Consider the following 20846-nt stretch of genomic DNA (forward strand, 5'->3'; position numbering starts at 1 on the left):
AATTCTATAATTTTTGTATTTTATATTCATACAATTTTTGTGCATGATGCGTAAATATAAATATTTCATTTAAATATGTGTAAGTCAGCAACTGCATAGCGGCAGCTAGCTGGCAATTAAATGCGTATGTATGTGTATATATATGTGTATGTATGTACATAGTTTTAAAGAGGCGTGCCTCTCCATGTCCAGCGCTTCCAGTAATGTTGGCCAATGATAGTGTCGGCTCAACGAGGATGCCATTTTTGACGACGGTAAATGTGTCTGTCAATAGCAGTCGATAGCCGGCGCTTATCGATGTTAGTTGGGAGTCACGTACGCATTTAGGCAATTACTTTCTACGACGCATTTTCACGCTTTGGGGAAGAAAATTTCCAGTTGCCAGTTCTAATTAAGGTAATTCATGCACAACTGATAATATTTTTGCACTCTTTTTTTTTATATTTATCGCGTGTGACGTAACCCAGCCCAGCCTACCGGTTATAAAAAAAAAAAAACTGGTTGAGAAATTGCAGAATAAATTGCAAAAATTGAGAATCATCCGAGTAAAGTTCAAGTTGCGATTAATTCGCATTTATATAATCGTCACGTTTACGTTATTATTAATTGTACAAAATATATTTTTTTTTTTTTTTTTTGTGTATTAATGTGCCGTTAACTAAGAGAAAACAAAATATTTTATTGTTTTATTAGGTTGGATTTAACACATTGCATTTATATATATATATATATAAATATCTTAAAATATGTTTATAAAAATTATTGTAATCTTCAATAATATCTTTATTTCTTTAGGATATCCTTTATCAAGATTTTTTAGGATATTTAATATAAATTAATTTTTTTTATATTAATGGTATATTAAACTATTTTGTCTTCCTTTTTTTTCCTCTTTTTTTTATCTCTCTTAATATATTATAATATTTTAATAGATACTTAATTTTTTTTCTGTAAAATTTTCCATTAATTGGGCATGCTCTCATTAGGTATATGTAAATAGCAACTGCAATGAATATCATTGAATAGAATTCAAATGACTTGGTAATAGTGTGGTCGGATAGAAAGCAAAACATCCGGGTTCGATTTTTCCAGTCTAATCATATTCGTGCTGGATATCATTCATTATGCCTACAAATAATAATTTTTTTTGTCAAATTAAAAATGTAAGTTTTATTTATTAACAAATATTTTTTGCTGCAGATTATTACAAAAAAATGGCAGACGATCGTTTGGATATAGTAATATTTGGTGCTACTGGATATACTGGAAAATATGTAGTGAAAAACATAGTAGATTTCTCCAAGGAGCAGAAGATAAAGTTTGGTGTCGCTGGTCGTAGGAAGGAAGCTTTGGAAGCTGTTGTTAAGGAATTTGCCTCAGATATTAGTAAAATTAAATTTATTATATTTTTAATTTAAGTTTTAAATTCAATTATTTCAAGGTTTGATAGCATAGGTAGACCATCTATATTATTAGTGATATTATTATGTGTTGTACATTTTCTTTTTAGAAGATGTACCTATTATCTTGGCTGATATAAAGGACGAAGAGTCTCTTACAAAAATGACAAAGCAAGCAAAAGTAGTTATTAATTGTTGCGGGCCATATAGATTTTATGGAGAACCAGTTGTTAAGGCTTGTATTGCTACACATACTCATTATGTTGACGTCAGTGGCGAGCCACAGGTGATACAATATACATAGCTTTACAATAAATATTATAATGATTCATTTATATATTGATATATTTAATATTTCACAGTTTATGGAAACAATGCAATTAGAATATAACACAGCAGCGCAAGAAGCTGGTGTTTATATAGTGAGTGCTTGTGGCTTTGATAGTATTCCGGCTGATCTAGGAGTCATTTTTACGCAGCAAAAATTTGGAGGAGAAATCAATAGTATTGAAACGTATTTAAAATTATGGAATACTAAAAATGTGAAAGGTTCAGTTGTGAATTATGGAACTTGGGAGTCACTAGTATATGGCGTAGCCCATGTAAATGAACTACGAGAACTGCGTACAAAATTATTTCCTACCAAATTACCTAACTTTACACCAAAACTGAAATCAAAGTATGTATTTTGTTTTTCAAATATTGCACACACATACAATATGATTTTGACTAAATTTTTTATGTATTAGATGCTTCAAAATTTTACAAGAATATGTATTATAAAGCAATATATATGTATGTGTTATATATATATATATATATATATATATATATATGTTAATAAAAAAAGATAAATAAAAGTTACATTAAGATTTTAAACAACATTGTCTTTTTACAAGAATAATTGAAGTAAAGATGAGGGAGAAAACGATTATTTTGTTATTTTTACATATTCAAAATTTTTTTTACAATTATATATTTTAATATTTGCAATTTTTATTTATTGCAGGATACTACATAGAAGTGATGTTTCTGAAGGATGGTCAACTCTATTTTTGGGTGCTGATCGTAGTATTGTTTTGCGTACACAACGATTCTTGTACGATAAATACAAAGAGAGACCTGCACAAGTACAAACTTATATCACATTTGAGTCAGTATTGTATTAATAGAACTGTCGCAAACATTGAAAAGTAATTTTTGTATTAATTTGTTTGTTTTTTTTTCATTATTAGATCTCTCTTTTCTTTCATAATGGTAGCCATTATTGGTATAATTCTCGGTCTCTTGGCTCTCACAGCGTTCGGTCGTAATTTACTTCTGAAAGTATGTACAAAAGTATTTATAGTTATACAAGTATAATGTGTATATAATACATAAATACATTCATAAAATTACGTTTTATGAGTGAAGACAAGATAAGGTAATCAAACATAATGTTTGCAGTATCCGTCTCTATTTTCGTTCGGTTTTGTAAGCCATGAAAGCCCGAAACAGGAAACAGTGGAAAATTCGCGCTTTTCTATGACGTTCAAAGCTCTTGGATGGACTGAAAAATTGACTGAATCTACAGATAAGCACACAGATCCACCTAATAAGAAAGTAATTACAAAAATTAGCGGTGCTTCTCCTGGATATGATTTGACTAGCATCGCATCAATCTTATCAGCAATTACAATTCTTAAGGAAGCTGACAAAATACCTGACAAGTAAGTGACTCATCAGTTATCAATGCGACAACTCCATTCTATTACAATTTAATTCGTTTATTCTTATCAATTATAACTTTATAGTGGAGGAGTACTTACACCTGGTGCTGCATTCGGTAAAACTTCTTTGATCGAGCAATTGAATAAACATAATATTAAATTTGAGGTGATATCATCAACCGAGAATTAAAAATATCAAAAGATTCTATAAAATTTTCTTTGAATATATTTTCGATAAAGTTAAAGAGGTGGTGGAATTTTTTAACACACTTTGTTATTCAGATTTGCATTTTATACTAATATTTTTATAGCTTTTGAGTAACTTGTTGCACTTTATGTGCATATTTCATGATACTTTACGAGAACCAAATTATATCTAATTGTATTTACCTAATAATTTTTATATAATAGTCGAGTACGAATATTTTTTAAATAATTATGGTTAATATGCATAGTAAGATTGAGATAACAAAATTTTAATATATCAAAAATTTCAATTATTAATTTGTAATATTCATTATGAACAAATTTTTTTTGTTTTGAAGTAATAGTACTATTTCAAGTCTTTTTTTACCAAGTTTAAAGATAATTAGAAATAATGTTAAAATATATTCAATATTATAATTAATGAAGAGTTATTGTTAAATATATGTGAAAATGGGAGAAGGATAACAATCTATTTAAAATTACAAAATATAATACAAAAACTATATTAAATTTATATATATATAAATGAAATATATTATATATATATATATATATACATATATATACATATATAAATGAAAAATATATATACATATATTTTATATTATTTGAGGATTTTTATTGTATTTGATACACACACACACACATATATATGCATATGTAGTTTAATAAAATAACTTAGATTATAACAAACTTATATTAACATAATTTTTTGCTATTATCAAGATAATACTTCATTTTCACACTTTTGTGGTGTATCCATTACCCCTCTCATAAAAATAAACTACTAGACATACAATATATTATTTTTATATATATTTTAAAATTGAAAACTTCAATTTTTCCCAATACATCCATATCCTTTTAGAAATATTCACAAACTCGAATATCTTCTGTTCTATCCTTTTCCCATTTTTATTATAATATATAATGTATTGCAAATTCAATTTCTCGTTTAGACATAATATGTCAATATTTATTTTTTCCTCTCGTTCAGTAGATATATTAATCAGTTGATATATTAATATATCTACTGTTCAAAATAAAACTATAAAAATTATATTTAGCTTTATTTTACATTTATGATGTATTCTTAATTTAATATTTATCTATTTGTGTTTAATATTTATCTATGTGTTTTGTTAACACATGTTATTTATATTTATTAATTCAATAGAACTTAATGGGTAAGAATATTGGAATTTTAAAAATATTTCAAGGAGAGTGTATTTCAGAAAAAAATAGAAATTAGAAAAATGTGCAGGATAAATATTAATTGCGATATTCTGGTGAAGGAACAATATACATCCCTCGTCGCATAGTACGACTTGCAATTATACATTTTCTTGTGGATAAATAACTTTCCTGCATTGTATGCATCACTTACGAGATAAGAAGGACAAACTAGTCTTAATATAGAAATCTAAGAATCGCAAACCCAGCATATAGAATGATTTAATGTACCTACGTCATCCAGGGAGGATTCCGTGTAATCTGAAACTTCCTCGATGAAAATTACTCAATTTTTCCGATATGTCGATCGTAGGGATGTATATCGCTCATTATACGATTGCAATCGTTTGTAATATAATACGAAATATACATATAATTTATTCGACTTCTCAGCGCTCTCCCTTTTTTGCAGAAAGTCGTGCTCATTGCGAAAAAGAATTATTACAATAACAAAATGCATTTACTCTGTAAACACACGTTTTTTTACAATTTTATTTTCTCTTTTTTTAATCAACTTTTGCGTGTTTCAAAATCTTCAAAATTAATTGTTTTATTGTGCACACTCTTATGGAATTTCAAAATTGATTTATCCTGCAAGTAAGAAAAAGAATCGTGATTTGGTTATGCATTACAATATTTATTTTCAAATTAGGAAATATATCTTACAATTAGAAAAAGCAGATATAGAATTAAATTTGTAAGTGCTTTTGTGTATATATTAATTTGGAGATGAAAGAATTTGAAATATTGACACACAGTCATATATTTGCTTTATAGTACGATAATTACAATGATAATTATAATTAAAATTATGGATCTCTATTATATCGATAATTTTTCGAAACATACACTTATAAAGAAGCATATACTTGTGTGCAAAAAGAAACACATTTTCTTTGTTACATACTTTTGATTTCATATAAGATGAAGATGCTGAAAAGAATGACAAAGAATGTTCAATGCTGTCTATTACAAAACAGTGATGAAATGCATACATTTATAAAAATTATGTATTATATTGAAATTTTAGATTTTATATTGACAACGTATATTTTCAACGATTATAATATTATGGGAAGAAAATTATAGTAATTGTTTATTATTATTTTTTGTTTAACACAAATGTACGGCTTTATAAATTTTAAATTTCGGAAATATTTGTGCAAATTTTTCGAATAGTTTGTTTTTAAGAAATGTGTAATAACTAAAAAGTGTTTTCTCTATTATAACAAATTTAGCGCAATGAAAAAGAGGGAGAGAGAGCAGGGAGAACCGAGTTTAAATATTCTTTTATGCTACATTAAGGAAAAAATTAAAGTAAACGCGGATAAAACGTATCAAGGTCGATTTCGATGTGCGTTTTTCACTATCGAAGGCGAGAATAATTTTTTCTAATGCAATAACCGATATTGTTTGGCCTTGTGCTAAGCCAGGTATGACTCTGTGTGAAGCATATAGTTACGTAGAAATCATGTGTCAATCATATTTTTTTCGCATATCTAATCGAATGATCTGCTTCATTATGGATTATCTTAGTATTTCTTTAAAGTGGCTCAAATCTAATGAACAATCGTTCGATGATGTTATATACCTATATGTACGTAAACTTTCAAAATTTAATTTTCGCTACGTAACTACGTGCTTGCAATAACTGTGATGGTTTCATCAAAGAGAGAGAGAGGGAGAGAGTATTTTGATCGTCGCACAAATTAAATTACCTCGATAAAAGGCAACTTGTTGAAAACACGAATTCCACTATAATTATTGTTAATTAACGACAAGCTAATGCAACTTGTGCAATATAATTGGATTATAAATATATGTCATGTGTATATATTTTAAAAGTTTTAAAATTGTTTTTTTTTTGTTTTAATTCAAAAATTATCTCGACGTTTCTCTATGAGAAATGACTTAAAAATTTGAATAAACTTGTATACTATATTTATGTATATAATAACTTAAGATATCGTATATATCGGTGTTATCATTTTATGTTTTTATATTTATGTTATGTGTTTAAGGGATTGAAGAAATAATAAGAAGGAAAAGGACGAAATAAACATGCCGTTCGTCCTCATAGCCAGGAAAAAGCTAAACATATATAAGAACCGGTTGTATTCAACATTGGGATTTACTATGACGTAGGTACTTTCCGATTCAATTAGATCTTTCGCAAAACTATTCTATTTATTCTATTCTTGTTTCTTTATTTTTTTTTCTATAATGTACACAGAGTCTGGGTATATAGCGTAGTATGTAGTTGTAGATCAAATGGAATTTTATTGCTTTTTAAGTATATGTGCTATTTAATGAAGATTATATAGAATGTGTATAGAAATACACATATTTTAGATATGCATTTCTTGTAAATATATATGTATTTAATTAATAATTATTACATTATATTTTTATAATGCTATTTTAATGACGTAGTTTTAATCATCATTGAGAGAATTATTTTATGTGATTAAAAGTGAAGGAATATGAAATTATACAACACCATATCTTAATAATAGACGCGTTTAATATTTTGTGGGACAAAAATATAAGTAAGGAAAATCCCTCCCATTCCCTAAGGATATTTCTGATTGTACTTTAAGCTGACATTAAGGAAACCGATCGAGAGTATTCCCCTGTCGATGAAATAAGAAGCCTAATATAAGTGGGCTTTTCCACCTATGTATTTCAAAATTTCCAGACTTATTCACCAAAATAATTTTTTATGACTTATTAATTGGACAGATTAATTAGTAAAATTAATTTATTTCTATTAGACCTTTTCTAAAGTTCTGAACTTATACAATTTTGCAATAATATATATGTCGTGATAAATTATTGAATTAATAAATTTTCTTGCCAAACAAAGATGGTGTGAATAAATTGATACACACATAAAATATAAATGCATACTATGCATTTCTATGAATAGTAATGAATATAGTGAAAGCAATAAAAATCCATTTCATTCCAAGATTGAAAAATTTTAATATATATTTTTACGATTTTATTATTAATTTATACAAATTCACAGATAAGGAATAAATAGTAATAAAAGGAAAGAAAAAATAGATTAAAATCTCTGAAAATACACACGAAAAGGAAAATAATTCTATTAATTCCCGGTGTACTTAAATCAATGGCCAGGCAATAAATCCTGAAGTAATTTTCTCACTGTCAATCATCGATGCATATTCCTTTCAGAGTTCTATTTTCAGATAATTCAAGATAACGAGATATCCTATTTATATGTGTGGATCACAACATTTGCATAAGCATTGTAGCATGCATTATGTGATTAAAAGTGAAGGAATATGTATCCCATAATTGAACTATATAATTAAAATCATGAATATTTTAAAAAATCAAAATAATATCCTAAATAAATGTTTAATATTGTCAGAGATTTACTTTCTGATAATTCTAGATGAAAGAACGGTAATACATTTTTAAAATTTATAGATTGTAACACCCAGAATCCACATCGCAACAGGATTAAATTGCGCTAGAGGATTCATACTCCAACATGCGTTTCTACGATCGACGTCACAATGAACGTCAATGAAGCCAGCTGCACAAGGGGAAGGACATTGTCGTCGTTGGCGAAAACTCATTCCCGTAATTTTTATCACAAGGTAGGCTCTCTTTATGATACACCAGGAGTACCGTGTGACAGATGGAGAGACAGAGAGAGAGAGAGAGAAAGAAAAAGAACCGAAGGAAAAGAGAAAGAGTAAAAAATAGGGGAAGAGGAGGAGATACGTGCATATATATATTTCGGAAGGACTCGTGGATGACATTCATTCTTGCCGCCGCCGCCACCACCGCCATCGCCGGTCGGTCCGCTCTGGTCCAGCCAGCTTCGCGTCAGTCAGTCGCGTTCCGCCCGTCTAGATCAGTGTACGTATCGTGACGCTTCTCCGCGCGTCCGATCAATCATATTACGCGCGGTGCCGGCTTTTCGCGTCTCATCGCTGTCTCTTTTGTCGTCCGTTTAGCACGTGTTCGTCTTCGTGGTCCATACGCGCGCGCGCGCGCGCGTTTCACCTTCGCGCAACTTTCGAATAATTTCTTCGCGTTTATGTCACGACAAACGTTGCTGCTTCCGCCGCGGGACGACTCGCGTTAGAGTAAGTTCGATCGGAAGTGAAGTACAGGAGTGTCAGGTTTCAATTTACTTCATCATTTTTCGTTATAATTGAAGAGAAATATTTTAAGAGCAATTGAAGATAATTATTTTCGAATACGCGGGAAACTGTAAGTTTTATTTTCGATAGGACGAATGTTAAATGTCAAGCGGTTACTGCGAGTGATGTCTAGTATAAAGAGGCGCTTTAATAAAAGAATCAAAAAATTGTCTTGTTGAATGAGTAGAAAATGAAATTGATTATATAATAATAACCATCTTTAATCAAATTTGGACTAAATTCGATCAAAGTGTAAATAAATTGTGCTCATTTTACTTTTTCGATGATAATAATTATTTTATTTATTTATCGTTATTATATGAACGTGAAAGTGATATTTATGTAATTATAAATAATAGATTAATATACATATATGTATATATCACTTGCATTTATATAACAATGTATTGCGTCTGATATAAATTTCGAAATTCAGATTCTTTTAATTAATTTATTTCATTTAATTTTACAATGTCTTTCGTTTTCCTTAAACAGTACGAATATATCGAATTGCTCGATTGCTTCATTTTGGAAATCTTTCTCTCCATCTCACAAGAAACGGAACATCGACTCTGAAAAATCGTCAATCATGAACGGAGTATCGAGTCAGTGCGCGAAGCTGAAGATATACGATGGCGAGGATGACAAACCGATAATGATTAAAAAGCCCTTACCACTGAGAACCGTTTCCTGGAGCGACAATATCGAAGAAACCGATCTGGAAGTCCCCGGAACACCAAGGACACCACGAACATCTACGACGAAAGGTATCTATAATGCAATATATTTTGAAAATAAATTGCCAAGTGGAAATGTTAAAAAATTGAAATACCTTCGCAGAAAATTCATCGTATTTTGTTATTTTTTTCCGATATATCTTTGAAATGTAATATTATTTTTAACTTCCTCTAATGTAATTGATTTCTTCCTATCCGCAAATCTGGCTAAAGTTTGCTAATTATAGTGCATCTTACATAAAAAATGTAAAAAATACACTCGCATAAATTTAGTAATTTTAATTAGTATAGTAGAAAGGTCGTTGTCGTATATATATATATAATAAGTTTAATGCTTTACGTTTTCCGGGTTGCGTCAGTAGGCGTAAACAGTCGACGTAATTCCCGCTTACATCTCGTCATAATGTCAGACTTGAAGGATTTGATTTAAAATTCTACTGATACTCATGTGCTTGCAATTAATTACAAGATAAATAAAATGCTGATATATTTGACACTTTGCTTTAATTCTTAAAAAATATATCAGGAAGACTTCATATATATGTGTAGCTATATATTTTTCTAAAATATTTTTAATTCATTAATAATATATCATTAATATACAACGATATGGTTAATGACCTCGTAAGATTCTTATCGGAGAAATAACTTGAAAAAGAAGGAACAATTCATTATTATGTATAGAGGGAAAAAATATAATGTTAATATAATGGTTTATTAAAATGGTTAAACAATGGTTTATTTTATTAAAATCAGAAAGGATGTTTCAGAACAGATTGATTAATTAAAATAGCGAATCTTTTAATAATTTTGATATTCTTTTATATGTGTTGTATTGGCTATTATATTATTTTTTTATTTTAAAAATTATTAATAATTATTAATAATAATAATAATTATTATTATTAATTATTATTCACATAATTTAAAAATATTTTTTACATAGAGTACGATGAATTGGTGTGCATACTATATGTAAAATTTAACCACTTATTTATCATGTATTTGCAGATTCACAGAATTTGTGAATCTCTTTTTCGTCGGCCGCACGTGCCAAATTTTTGTGAACGTCGAAATGACTGTTCCCGTGTTAATTACACTGCGGTGATCTTGAGATGATAAACAAGTACGGGCAGATCGTCAGGATACAGTTATGGTGATGTGCAAGGTATAACTGTAACTGTACGAGTATGTGAAACGTGGGATAGGGTGTTATAGAAAATTCCAGAAAAACACACGAGCCGTTAAAAATTAAGATAATAAAGATATTAATTACGATTTTAATAAACTTATAAACCATTAATTATATTATTTGTTGTTGTGTGGAAAATAAAATAATACGATATGATGTTATAATATTTATAACTATTTTTTGACACTTTTAAGAGAAAGAGAGAAAAAGAGGTTTATATTGTATTACAACATTGTAAATAGTCTAAAGTTTAAAGAAAAAATTCATAAAGGTAGATATAAAAAAAATATGATTTTTCAAATATTGAATCATTTTCACGCTATTATTAGTGAACCTCGATAAAAACACATGGAATTCTCAAAAATTTGTCGATATCACGCGATTTGAAGGATTTTCTTTGATTGATGATGCACAGTGGTCCAAAAATGATGTCAGATAAATGTCCTGTCATAATTTTAATAGTGTAAAGTAGTAATTTTGAAAATTTCCGATTTGGTTTGCTACTTTTCATTTGACAACAACTAAAACTTTTGAAATCATATATTGCAATCGAAGATTTTATTTTCCAAATATTTTCATACTTGTTATATTTCAGCAAATAAAAAATCTTTTATTACGTCTTATTCATTATTATGTATATATATAGGCAAATCATTATAATAGAGCACAAAGTAAATTAAAAAATTAAAGTAAAAAATTACAGAGTATATTTGTTTAAGTCAAAAAAATAATATAACGTTAATCTGCAAAATATATTACATATTATTCAACAATTCTAAATTAAACTGTATTTTAATATTGATATTGATTATGGTACACAATGCGCACAAATCGATTCCTTACATCTTGCATGCGCGCACAATCTTGAATTATTATAAAATTCTTCAAATTATGCAAAAAGTGAACGCCATATTCTTAAAATACATACTCGAAGGAATTCAATGATACCTTATTAATGTCTAAATTAATAATTAGCGGAATCTAGGGGAGCCATGATTCGTAAATATGTGCAAACTATCAAAATTCCGTAATACACGAGTATAAAGTTACGCCGTTTTTTAATTTTTGTACTATTTATTTTGTGCTCTATTATAATGATTTGCCTATATATATATAATAATAAATAAGAAGTAAAAATTTTTTAATTGCTGAAATACAACAATACTAATGAAATATTTGGAAAGAGTAAAATCTTGGATTGCATATATGATTTCGAAAATTTAAGTTGTTGTCAAATAAAAGGTAGCCGGCCAAATCGGATGAAATTTTTAAAATAATTACTTTAAACTATTAAGATTATGACAGGACATTTGCCTGACTTTATCTTTGGTATTAACTTTTTGTCACTTTTTCTGGTGTCTTGGCCCACTACTGTGACGGTGCCTCTAACTATCGCTTTGTCGCACGGACGTCGGCACTGGATTCAATTATGCTACACGGTTCATTAGGAAGAGACGAACTAACTAAGTTTCCAACGTGAATACGCGCTTCTCTCGTCCGTCGTCGTCTTAGAGAAGCCGATCACTTGCGAGAATCCGTGAATAATATTGCACGCAAAACCTTGAATCCGTTTTGCCGAGCACTTTCTACGCAAACGCGTTTACGCACGCGGAATGGAACTGGATTATTTCAATCGCGTCATTCTTTATTTTCATACGTAATGCAGACAGATTTCTTTAAATTATTTATCAAAGGAGAATGCACGATAACGACGGAGAGCAAAATTTTTATTAAACCGTCAATTAGTTGTTGTCGTATAATTATATTAAGTTGTATGCAGCATATGTGTTATCGCAGGTCATATTATGATACATGCAAGTATACGACGAGCTTCGCAACAAGTTATTATAAAGATCAATTAATTGTCGAATAAATAAAATGTCAATTGTAAGCAATAATTGTAATTGTAATAATTGTAGAAAACAGTTTGTGCTGTTTAAAAATATGTTTGTCGAAATTGAATGTCATTTGTATATGCAACATAATGTAATAATAAACCGTAGATTATTTAGATTTCTTACGAAAGGACTTTATCTCTCATGTACGAGTCCCACACTAAATATACGAAACATTCAATTGCGGCTTATCCCGTTGGTGCGATTACGCGCGGCGTGATCACGGGTCATGACATATGCGATAGCAAAGATGTTGACACATGGTCACTTTGCGTTGTCATCCAACGAAAATCTCGAATGATTCGAGGAATACAAAGGGGAAGGAGGAGAGCGCTTATCGGGCATTTTGATATATCTAATCAAATTGTTGTTATATTTCAGGCCATGAGAAATGCATGTTCCATCACGATTTGGAGCTGGATCACCGACCGCCCACGCGAGAGGCCATGTTACCGGAAATGTCCCGAAGTTACAAGTTACTCTTGAGTTCGTTGGGTGAAGATCCGGAGCGGCAGGGACTCTTGAAGACACCGGAACGCGCCGCGAAGGCTATGCTCTTCTTTACGAAAGGATACGATCAGAGTCTCGAAGGTAAATTCTATTATTATCAAATAAGCATCTGTTATTATTTTTTCAAAGTGATTTTTTAATCTTTAACTCTCTAAAGTTCTTTAAAAATATCGCGTCATTTGTCTTAAAAATTGATATATAAGAATTAGAGCTACAGAATGAACGACATTAATAAAAATATTTTTAAAGTCTAATGAAATCAGACCTTTCGACTTTGTACACACATTATGGGAAATATAAGCATACAGTACATAATAGTTTGATGAAATAACAGTGACAATTTCAAAAAGTAGCAAATGCTACTGCCTACAAAAATTTTAATACAGGCTAAAGATATTTAAAGTCCAATATACGTAAGCTTTTATTAAAGTTTGTAGCGAACAGTTTTTTCTCAAGTTGAATAATTATAAAAAAGTGGCGGTTCTTCTCGTCAATTAAAATTAAAAAATGTAAAATGCATTAAACTTTTGCCTAAAGAAATGTGACGTGGCGTAATTACTATGACACAGTCAAGGGTACAATTTAAAGAGAACTTGACAGGGTAATGAAATAATTAACTAGAGGAAACCGTCGCACGATAAGCAAATTTCTTTTAACGCGAATAATATAACGTGAAATTATAGACATGCGCGTATACTTCATGAAAGTCATGAAGTATCATACTTTTCTATTTTCCTCTTTTACTTTCATTCTGCTCTTTATCACGAGCTGAAAGAGAAAAGAAAAGAATGAGAGGGTGCGAGACTTAAGTGCAATTCACAGAAAAGAGAGCGTAAAGCTCTTGATATAAATGGGGTTCTCAGGGACGCATACCTTCAGAAAAAAATCTCCATTATCTTCTTCCTCGTCTTTCACGTCATATATCGAGTATAAATGTCATGGTGCTCAAACAATTACGAAGTTTCGGAAAAATATTTTCGCGCGTTATCAAGTTGATACAGAAAGTATCTTTTTTTTACTTGATTCTTATTCTCATAAATCGCGTGTAATTAAAAGGATTAAAATTCAATAAAACAATTTTAATTGATGTTTAAATGCAATATTTATTTTATTTTAACGATACATTAATTGGTAACAAATGAGAAAAGAATCAGAATAATTAATCTTGAGAATGATTCTTTCTGGGCCATAATCTTTTTTGCCATTAAATTTTTATGAACTAAAAGGAAAAAAAAGTGATTTCTTTTTTGACTTTTCTCTATATGCACAGTTATTTTGAATCTGTGTCTTGAGCCAGTAATAATGTCGCGATAATGAGCTGCTCTGAAGCCGGATCTATAGACGATGGATGAAGGATTTTAATTCACTTCAACTCAACTTGAACAGCTGAGAGACCCTCGAGATAAGCTCTTACTGTGCGCCCCGGTGAATCTGAAACGAGAGGCACTTTCCTACAACCACCCTCGCCAAATCATCCCCTCGGACGAGCAATTCCATTGTGGCTTTTATCTCGCCCACTGTATTATTCTTGCACGAATTCCTTCTAATATGTATAAGTCAAGATTTATATAACATATATATATTTTTTTTCGGTAAATTTTCCTAGCACTTTTCTAGAGGAATTTTCAAAATGCATGCACACACGTATATATAATGGCGTGTGAGAGCTTGTAAAAGTTAATCGAATCGCTGCCGGAAGCCGATCACGTTTAAGCCATCGGGTCGAAAAATCCAACTTTACACTCGGCGAGCGCTTAGTCGCGAATAGAGGAAAGGAAATTGTTCTACTTCCACGTGTTATACGAGCTGTTGACGCATCCTGCGAGCTCAGCACTTCCCGAGAAAATACGATAAATTGTATGGGATTAAATTATACGAAAAATAAGATTAAATTCATTTCTCTCGTCGATTACATTATATTGCATTCGATTACTTTGTATATATTTGTTAGAAGTTGAAAGCTATTTCCATCAAATTCGACAAATTAGAAGATCTCATCTGTCGTCGACTTATCTCGCATAATGCGCAATGCTGTTAGAAGAATTCAAGTTCCAATGTGGCCGGTTACGAATTCGTTTCATCATTGTCGGTCATTGCGAAGCTGTTTCTTGTTAAGGTTGCCGTGGAAACGGTGCGGAGAGCACCACTATTATCTAGCTACCCACTGGCTGCTCGTATATGTATACACTACTACTAGAGTCTACGGTACAGTAAGTAGGTCAATATCGGATAAATCACAGCCAGGATAATCCGACCTCTAGGATTAAAGAACATTTCTTTCGCGACACGATACAAGTGATAATACTCACAATCAGCTGATTTCGTTAAAGTTATCACCATACTTTATTAAAGATCTTTCTGATGTATCACATATATGCATAAGTGCGTGTTTATGAAAAATAAAATTTTAATTAATTTACCAAATTTGATATTCTATATTATTGATATTCAATCAGAAACACGAAGTTTTACTGATAGATTCTATTCCCTCGTTTCAGACGTAATTAACGACGCAGTATTCGACGAGGATCACGACGAGATGGTGGTGGTGAAGGACATCGAGATGTTCTCCATGTGCGAGCACCATTTGGTACCGTTTTACGGCAAGGTGTCGATTGGTTATCTACCCTGCAAGAAGATACTGGGTCTCAGTAAACTCGCCAGGTGATTGCCTTAATGTATTAAGAATCTTGCGTTAGGTGTTTACTAGATTTTCGAATAATAATATAAAAACAATTAATTGCGATGAGAAATTAACTTGTCAATCAAAACTAAGTTGAAATCTCTTGAGACTTGAGACTCGAGATTGTTTTCTTTCGCTTGAACGAACCGCTCGATTATAATTCTTTGTCGTTTTTGTGCGCGTTTACTATATATATTTATAATTTTAATCAAAAGCAATCTAAAATTTCAATCTTAAATTTGATACTGGACATAATTTAGATTACGACAAAATGTCTTTGTTTAATAGTGATTGTCTAATATCATCAATTGCAATACACTGTGTTTTTTACTGTCTAGTTCTATGTTTTAATTTTCCAGTTTTTTAACACAAGATGTGTGTAATTTGACGATATTTTGAGCGATAAATTGCAATCATATAAATCAGAAAGAAGGAGAAATATTTGTCTCGTTATTTATTCGACATTTATTCTCGTCGACGCCTCAATCATTTCGTCGAGTTGCACGTCCACTAGTCCTGGCCTTGATCAGTGACATATTAAGGCGAAAAGAAAGAATATGACGAGGCTAGTCTGCTAAGACCGTACACACTTTCACACGCGTAACGGCCCGGGGTCCGACGTTTACCTGTTAAACGCCGCTTAAAAGTGAATAAATAATAGAAACTCGATGGTATTTCGATGCGCTGTCAGAGCGGCGTGTATTTCAAAACCGTTAGTTTTTTTTTACAGCTTTTATAGTATGTTAACATCGCGCGCGTGCATGAGACAACGGGGCGTTTCTAAATGGATGTAGAAAGAAATAATATTTGCATACACTCGGCCTCAATCTTAATGAACAGATTCTCCAAAGATGGTTTTTTAGGAATAATTTTGAGAAAAAAAAATTTCTATTTACAGGATCGTAGAGATCTTCAGTAGACGTCTTCAAGTGCAGGAACGACTCACCAAACAAATCGCGATAGCAGTTACAAAGGTTGTGCAGCCTGCAGGAGTCGCCGTTGTGGTTGAAGGAGTGTATGTATCTCTATATACAGTATATTCTAATATTATTATAAAATTTTTGAATCGCACGCATTTTATCTACACGCGTGATTAGAAGAGTAAAAAAGGTTTGGAATGGAGGAAACGATTCATGTGCGAGCAGAATCTACAGGCGCGCGAATGATTTAACACATAAAGGGATTAATGCGGATGAGCCATGAAATATTACGGCAATGTTGCACAATATCGGACCGATTGAGACCGCTATCCTTTTTAGACTAGTTGAATAAGTTTTCGCAAGTGGAACGATCGCATTCGTAAAAGAACACGACCTTGTACTACTGCGTGAATGTTGTTTGCAAGGTGCGGTGTGGAAGTTTCGCGGTAATTAAAGCATTCACGTAACGATCCGGTTGTTCATTACACGTCATACGCATTAGAGAACGATAATAAATCTCAAACGGGGGTGTGCGAGTGTCATTTCGATGATTAGCGGTGCAGGGGTTATTAATCATCCGGTCGCTCTCGTTAATATCAAGAATGAATATGTTTATCCGCTCGTGACGCAATCGTGAATAATTCAAGAAAATCGTGCCACGTGCGTGCGATTCTTGATTTACAGTTGCATTTTATTATCGAGATAATACAGGATTATAAGATCCATTAGAAATCACGCGAATAACGTGTAACATTAATTAGAAATTTACTAGCGCGCATTAATGGCTATTTTTATGGAACCGTACTTGAATAATATCATCGCCGATGCTATTTTTACGAGCACCGATTAGTTATTTTTATCGTGATCACGCGAATAATTTATAATACGCTATTTTGACACCGTCGCGACGCTCAATTTGCCCCACGAAAGTGATAAATCAATAATTAATTACATCTAACGTTATCAACGGCACTATTTTTGCTAGAACCGACTGCTATTTTTACTGATCCTGTGCGCAAAACACTATTCTTCGCTCGATTCGTTTCACAGAAATGATAAATTAAACCGATTTATTCCACGATAACGAAATAAGAGGACTATCACGAGCGAGATTTGCGATTGTAACATCGAGAACACGTGTTTTCCCCGAGAAACGGAACAGTCATTCGCGATACAATTAGCATTAGTCGATCAAATCTTCCCGCTCGCGGATAGAGAATAACATCGATAAAACCTAGCTCTTGACTTATAAATCAAAAGATAAGCCCGCAAATATATTTATAATACAAATCGAACGAACTCTAACGGTGTAAAGCAATTTTTTATCGCGTTTAATTATACAGTAAAACATGCAACATTTGCACACGCACCGTTGTAAGAAAAAAAAATTCCTTTGCATATCAGGCACATGTGCATGGTGATGAGAGGCGTGCAGAAGATTAACAGCAAGACAGTGACGTCGACGATGCTGGGCGTGTTCCGGGACGATCCGAAGACTCGCGAGGAGTTTCTGAATCTGGTGCACAACAAGTAGACGGTCGAACGTGTCGCGGATTGGCATCATTGGCCGTGGGACCACTAATTAATTAATTAATTAATTTAACATTGCATGACACGCCGATGCGCGATCGCTGTTCACCGACTGGCTTCGTCATTTGATTACTATATACCTTGTTGCGAGGGCCTCGTCTAAAGGACTTCGTCGCCGCGAAACTCTCTCGCATACATTCCGTTCGTACCTTAAAAAAGAAAATAGTATCTCGGCGAGGGTCCTCGTGTTTCTGCCGTAAGTATGAAAATCCAAGGCGATCACTATCCAAGTTGACCAGGCGCGAACCAGGATAGTGATCCTTAACGCATGTCCCTCGCTGATAAGGGCGCGTTCAAACTGCTGATGTGAGTGACATTGACAATAGCGATGATGATGATGATGATGACGCGTCACCGTCACCTGTAAAAATGCTCGCGAATTTCGAAATGATAATAACAGATACGGAACTCGCGAGCTGTTTGTCGCAGAGCAACGCAGGACAACGACGTGGGACGTGTGAGTTCCGGTGCGAAGGGGCAGCGAATAAATAGCAAAACATATAAGTATTCAACGTGATAAAGAATATTATAACGTAAATAAGGAGTCGCTGCTGGATCAGCGATAATCCTACTATAGAAAGGCCTCCTCCTCTTTCGTTGCCCCTTCAACCGAGCGACCTCGTCGCTTACAAAGGAACGTTTTAGGAAATTTTTCATCGAAGACTCTCGGCACAAAACTCGCACATCCAAGAATCGATGCGCTTCTCGCGACAATAAATTATACATCCTAGATATATATATTGTACGTTAATTAAATCTTTCGAAGAGACTGCACTCGACTCTTTCGATCGTGCGAGTTTTCGAGGCTCAATTTTACTTTATTTTCACGATATTTGATCGGTATTTTATCGCATTTGCGAAACTCGACAGCCACGAGTTTCGCATCATTGCGTAATTGTAAAATCGTCCAATTTTATTCACTATATATATGTATACTGTACTTGGTAATAGGCGTATTTTATAATTAAGGAAAATTTAAACGATTTCAAAATTCAAAATTGAATGATATTCTTTTCCACGCACAGATTTTCTAAAGCTAACATTAAATATCGTGACAATTGTATTTGAAAAGTTAAGATTTTAAAATATAATCTATTTAAAATTGATTGAAGAAAATAAAATTTTGTTTGTATATTTGCAATTTTGAAGCGTGTAATTTGTCAAAATATATTTTAAAAATGCGCTTATTATCAAATATTCTATTTTTTTTTCTTGAGTGAATAATTGTTTCGTAATTTTATTTTAACGTAATTTCAGGAGAACTCGCGAAACGTCACGAAATGCGCATTGCTTCAGCCATGCATTGTGCATCGTGACGAAGTCTAACGAAAAATATTGTTTTTTAAGTGCACACCGTATTTGCCTAACTCATCTATCGAGATGGTTTTCGGAGAGAATTAAATTATTCAGCCTCGAAGAGCATTCTCGATCATCACTGTTTGCATATCACTAAACTAAAACTGGTTCACTTTGCGTGTTCTGCATTAATTTCGCAAGTAAAAATATTATTATCACAAATTTATGTGTTCATATTTCGTATATATAAGCGTATTTAAATTCACACGTGTGATTATATTCATAATGTCTAAAGATATTTTATTTGGGAATGTAAAGATTTACGTATAAAAGATAACTTTTACTTTGCGTACTTATGGCTAGTCCAAGAGTATCGCATTACATTGAAAATTTTCATTATATATTTTAATGATATAATAATAAGATATACATTAGTTTATATTATGCACATATCGATTTTTGTTAAAATATGTGATTGGAAACTTCCTGCCTCAACAGACTGAAGCGACACGAGCTTCGGTATATATTCTCCGGTATATTATACTTTTCGACGCGAAAAAGTGGAGAGAAATGTTCACGTTATTACTTATGAGAAAGTGATTGTTCAATATTTGTAATATTTTTCTGATGATATTACATAAAATGTTATATTTATATTTTCAACGAGATCTGCATCTTTCTCCTCTTTTCCTTCTTTCCAGAATAAATTCCAATATATATACATATTAGCGACAAAATTTAAGCATTCGAACGATTTATTATATGATTTACAATGCATTCTTTCAGACGCAAACTTTCCTTGTCATAATAATTTAATGTATAATATGCATCTCAGGTTAAATGTTTATGCACCACGTGTTTTCGGAATTTTTAGATAACTTATGAAAGTATTTGAATAACAAAATCTAATCGATGCACCTTGACCTACACGCACAAGCAGTAAGTAACACGTGTGTCTGTGCTATTATTATGATATAAATCACTTCTCGTGAAATAATGTCCCCAACCCAAATTCCATACTAGTTTCTCTTAGACCTCGTGTCTGTTCCCGCCGAACAGGTCACCCAATTCACGATGAATCATACATCTCTCGCGCGCGTTAATTACACTTAACACTTGGGTAAAATCACCATGTTAATGAAAGACTTTACGACGTTCCAATAAGAAAAATACACACAAATAAATTTTACACTCTGTGTATTCTGTTTCTATTTTATTTTAATTCTTTATATATATAGATATTTTTTCGAGATTTTAAAATGTCAGTAAAATATATAAAATATTACATGA

The 20846-nt window shown here is 31.7% G+C and overlaps 2 protein-coding genes and 1 long non-coding RNA gene across 9 annotated transcripts; 2 read left to right on the forward strand and 1 right to left on the reverse strand.

Moving 5' to 3' along the window:
- The first annotated feature begins 196 nt into the window (after positions 1-196).
- Positions 197-4117, forward strand: Pu (GTP cyclohydrolase punch). Of its 2 annotated transcripts, none has more exons than XM_083044964.1 (8): positions 197-396; positions 1201-1386; positions 1514-1686; positions 1763-2079; positions 2410-2553; positions 2636-2726; positions 2847-3109; positions 3194-4117. In XM_083044964.1, exons 2-8 carry the CDS (start codon positions 1215-1217, stop codon positions 3297-3299), a joined length of 1266 nt encoding a protein of 421 aa, XP_082901090.1. In that variant the 5' UTR covers positions 197-396; positions 1201-1214; the 3' UTR covers positions 3300-4117. The 2 variants fall into 2 exon arrangements, with proteins under 2 accessions (XP_082901090.1, XP_082901089.1); XM_083044963.1 differs by having other exon boundaries at positions 201-396; positions 1511-1686.
- A 2376-nt stretch (positions 4118-6493) lies between these two features.
- On the forward strand, positions 6494-20219 carry LOC145940100 (GTP cyclohydrolase 1-like). Of its 4 annotated transcripts, none has more exons than XM_083044967.1 (7): positions 6494-6690; positions 8009-8181; positions 9290-9500; positions 12939-13148; positions 15566-15731; positions 16649-16765; positions 18075-20219. In XM_083044967.1, exons 2-7 carry the CDS (start codon positions 8098-8100, stop codon positions 18202-18204), a joined length of 918 nt encoding a protein of 305 aa, XP_082901093.1. In that variant the 5' UTR covers positions 6494-6690; positions 8009-8097; the 3' UTR covers positions 18205-20219. The 4 variants fall into 4 exon arrangements, with proteins under 4 accessions (XP_082901093.1, XP_082901092.1, XP_082901094.1 ...); XM_083044966.1 differs by having other exon boundaries at positions 6495-6690; positions 9229-9500; XM_083044968.1 differs by lacking the exons at positions 6494-6690; positions 8009-8181 and adding an exon at positions 8248-8676.
- LOC145940104 (uncharacterized) lies at positions 9171-12495 on the reverse strand. Of its 3 annotated transcripts, XR_014425962.1 has the most exons (4): positions 12000-12495; positions 9566-9677; positions 9408-9488; positions 9171-9305 (listed from the first exon to the last, which is right to left on the reverse strand). It is a non-coding gene; the product is annotated as an uncharacterized LOC145940104 (long non-coding RNA). The 3 variants fall into 3 exon arrangements; XR_014425964.1 differs by lacking the exon at positions 9566-9677 and having other exon boundaries at positions 9408-9504; XR_014425961.1 differs by lacking the exon at positions 9566-9677 and having other exon boundaries at positions 9171-9504.
- Positions 20220-20846: the final 627 nt, after the last annotated feature.

This window comes from Prenolepis imparis, unplaced genomic scaffold (assembly GCF_030444845.1).
Source record: "Prenolepis imparis isolate NDT839.2.m4 unplaced genomic scaffold, iyPreImpa1.0 SCAF_8, whole genome shotgun sequence".
Lineage (NCBI taxonomy): Eukaryota > Metazoa > Arthropoda > Insecta > Hymenoptera > Formicidae > Prenolepis > Prenolepis imparis.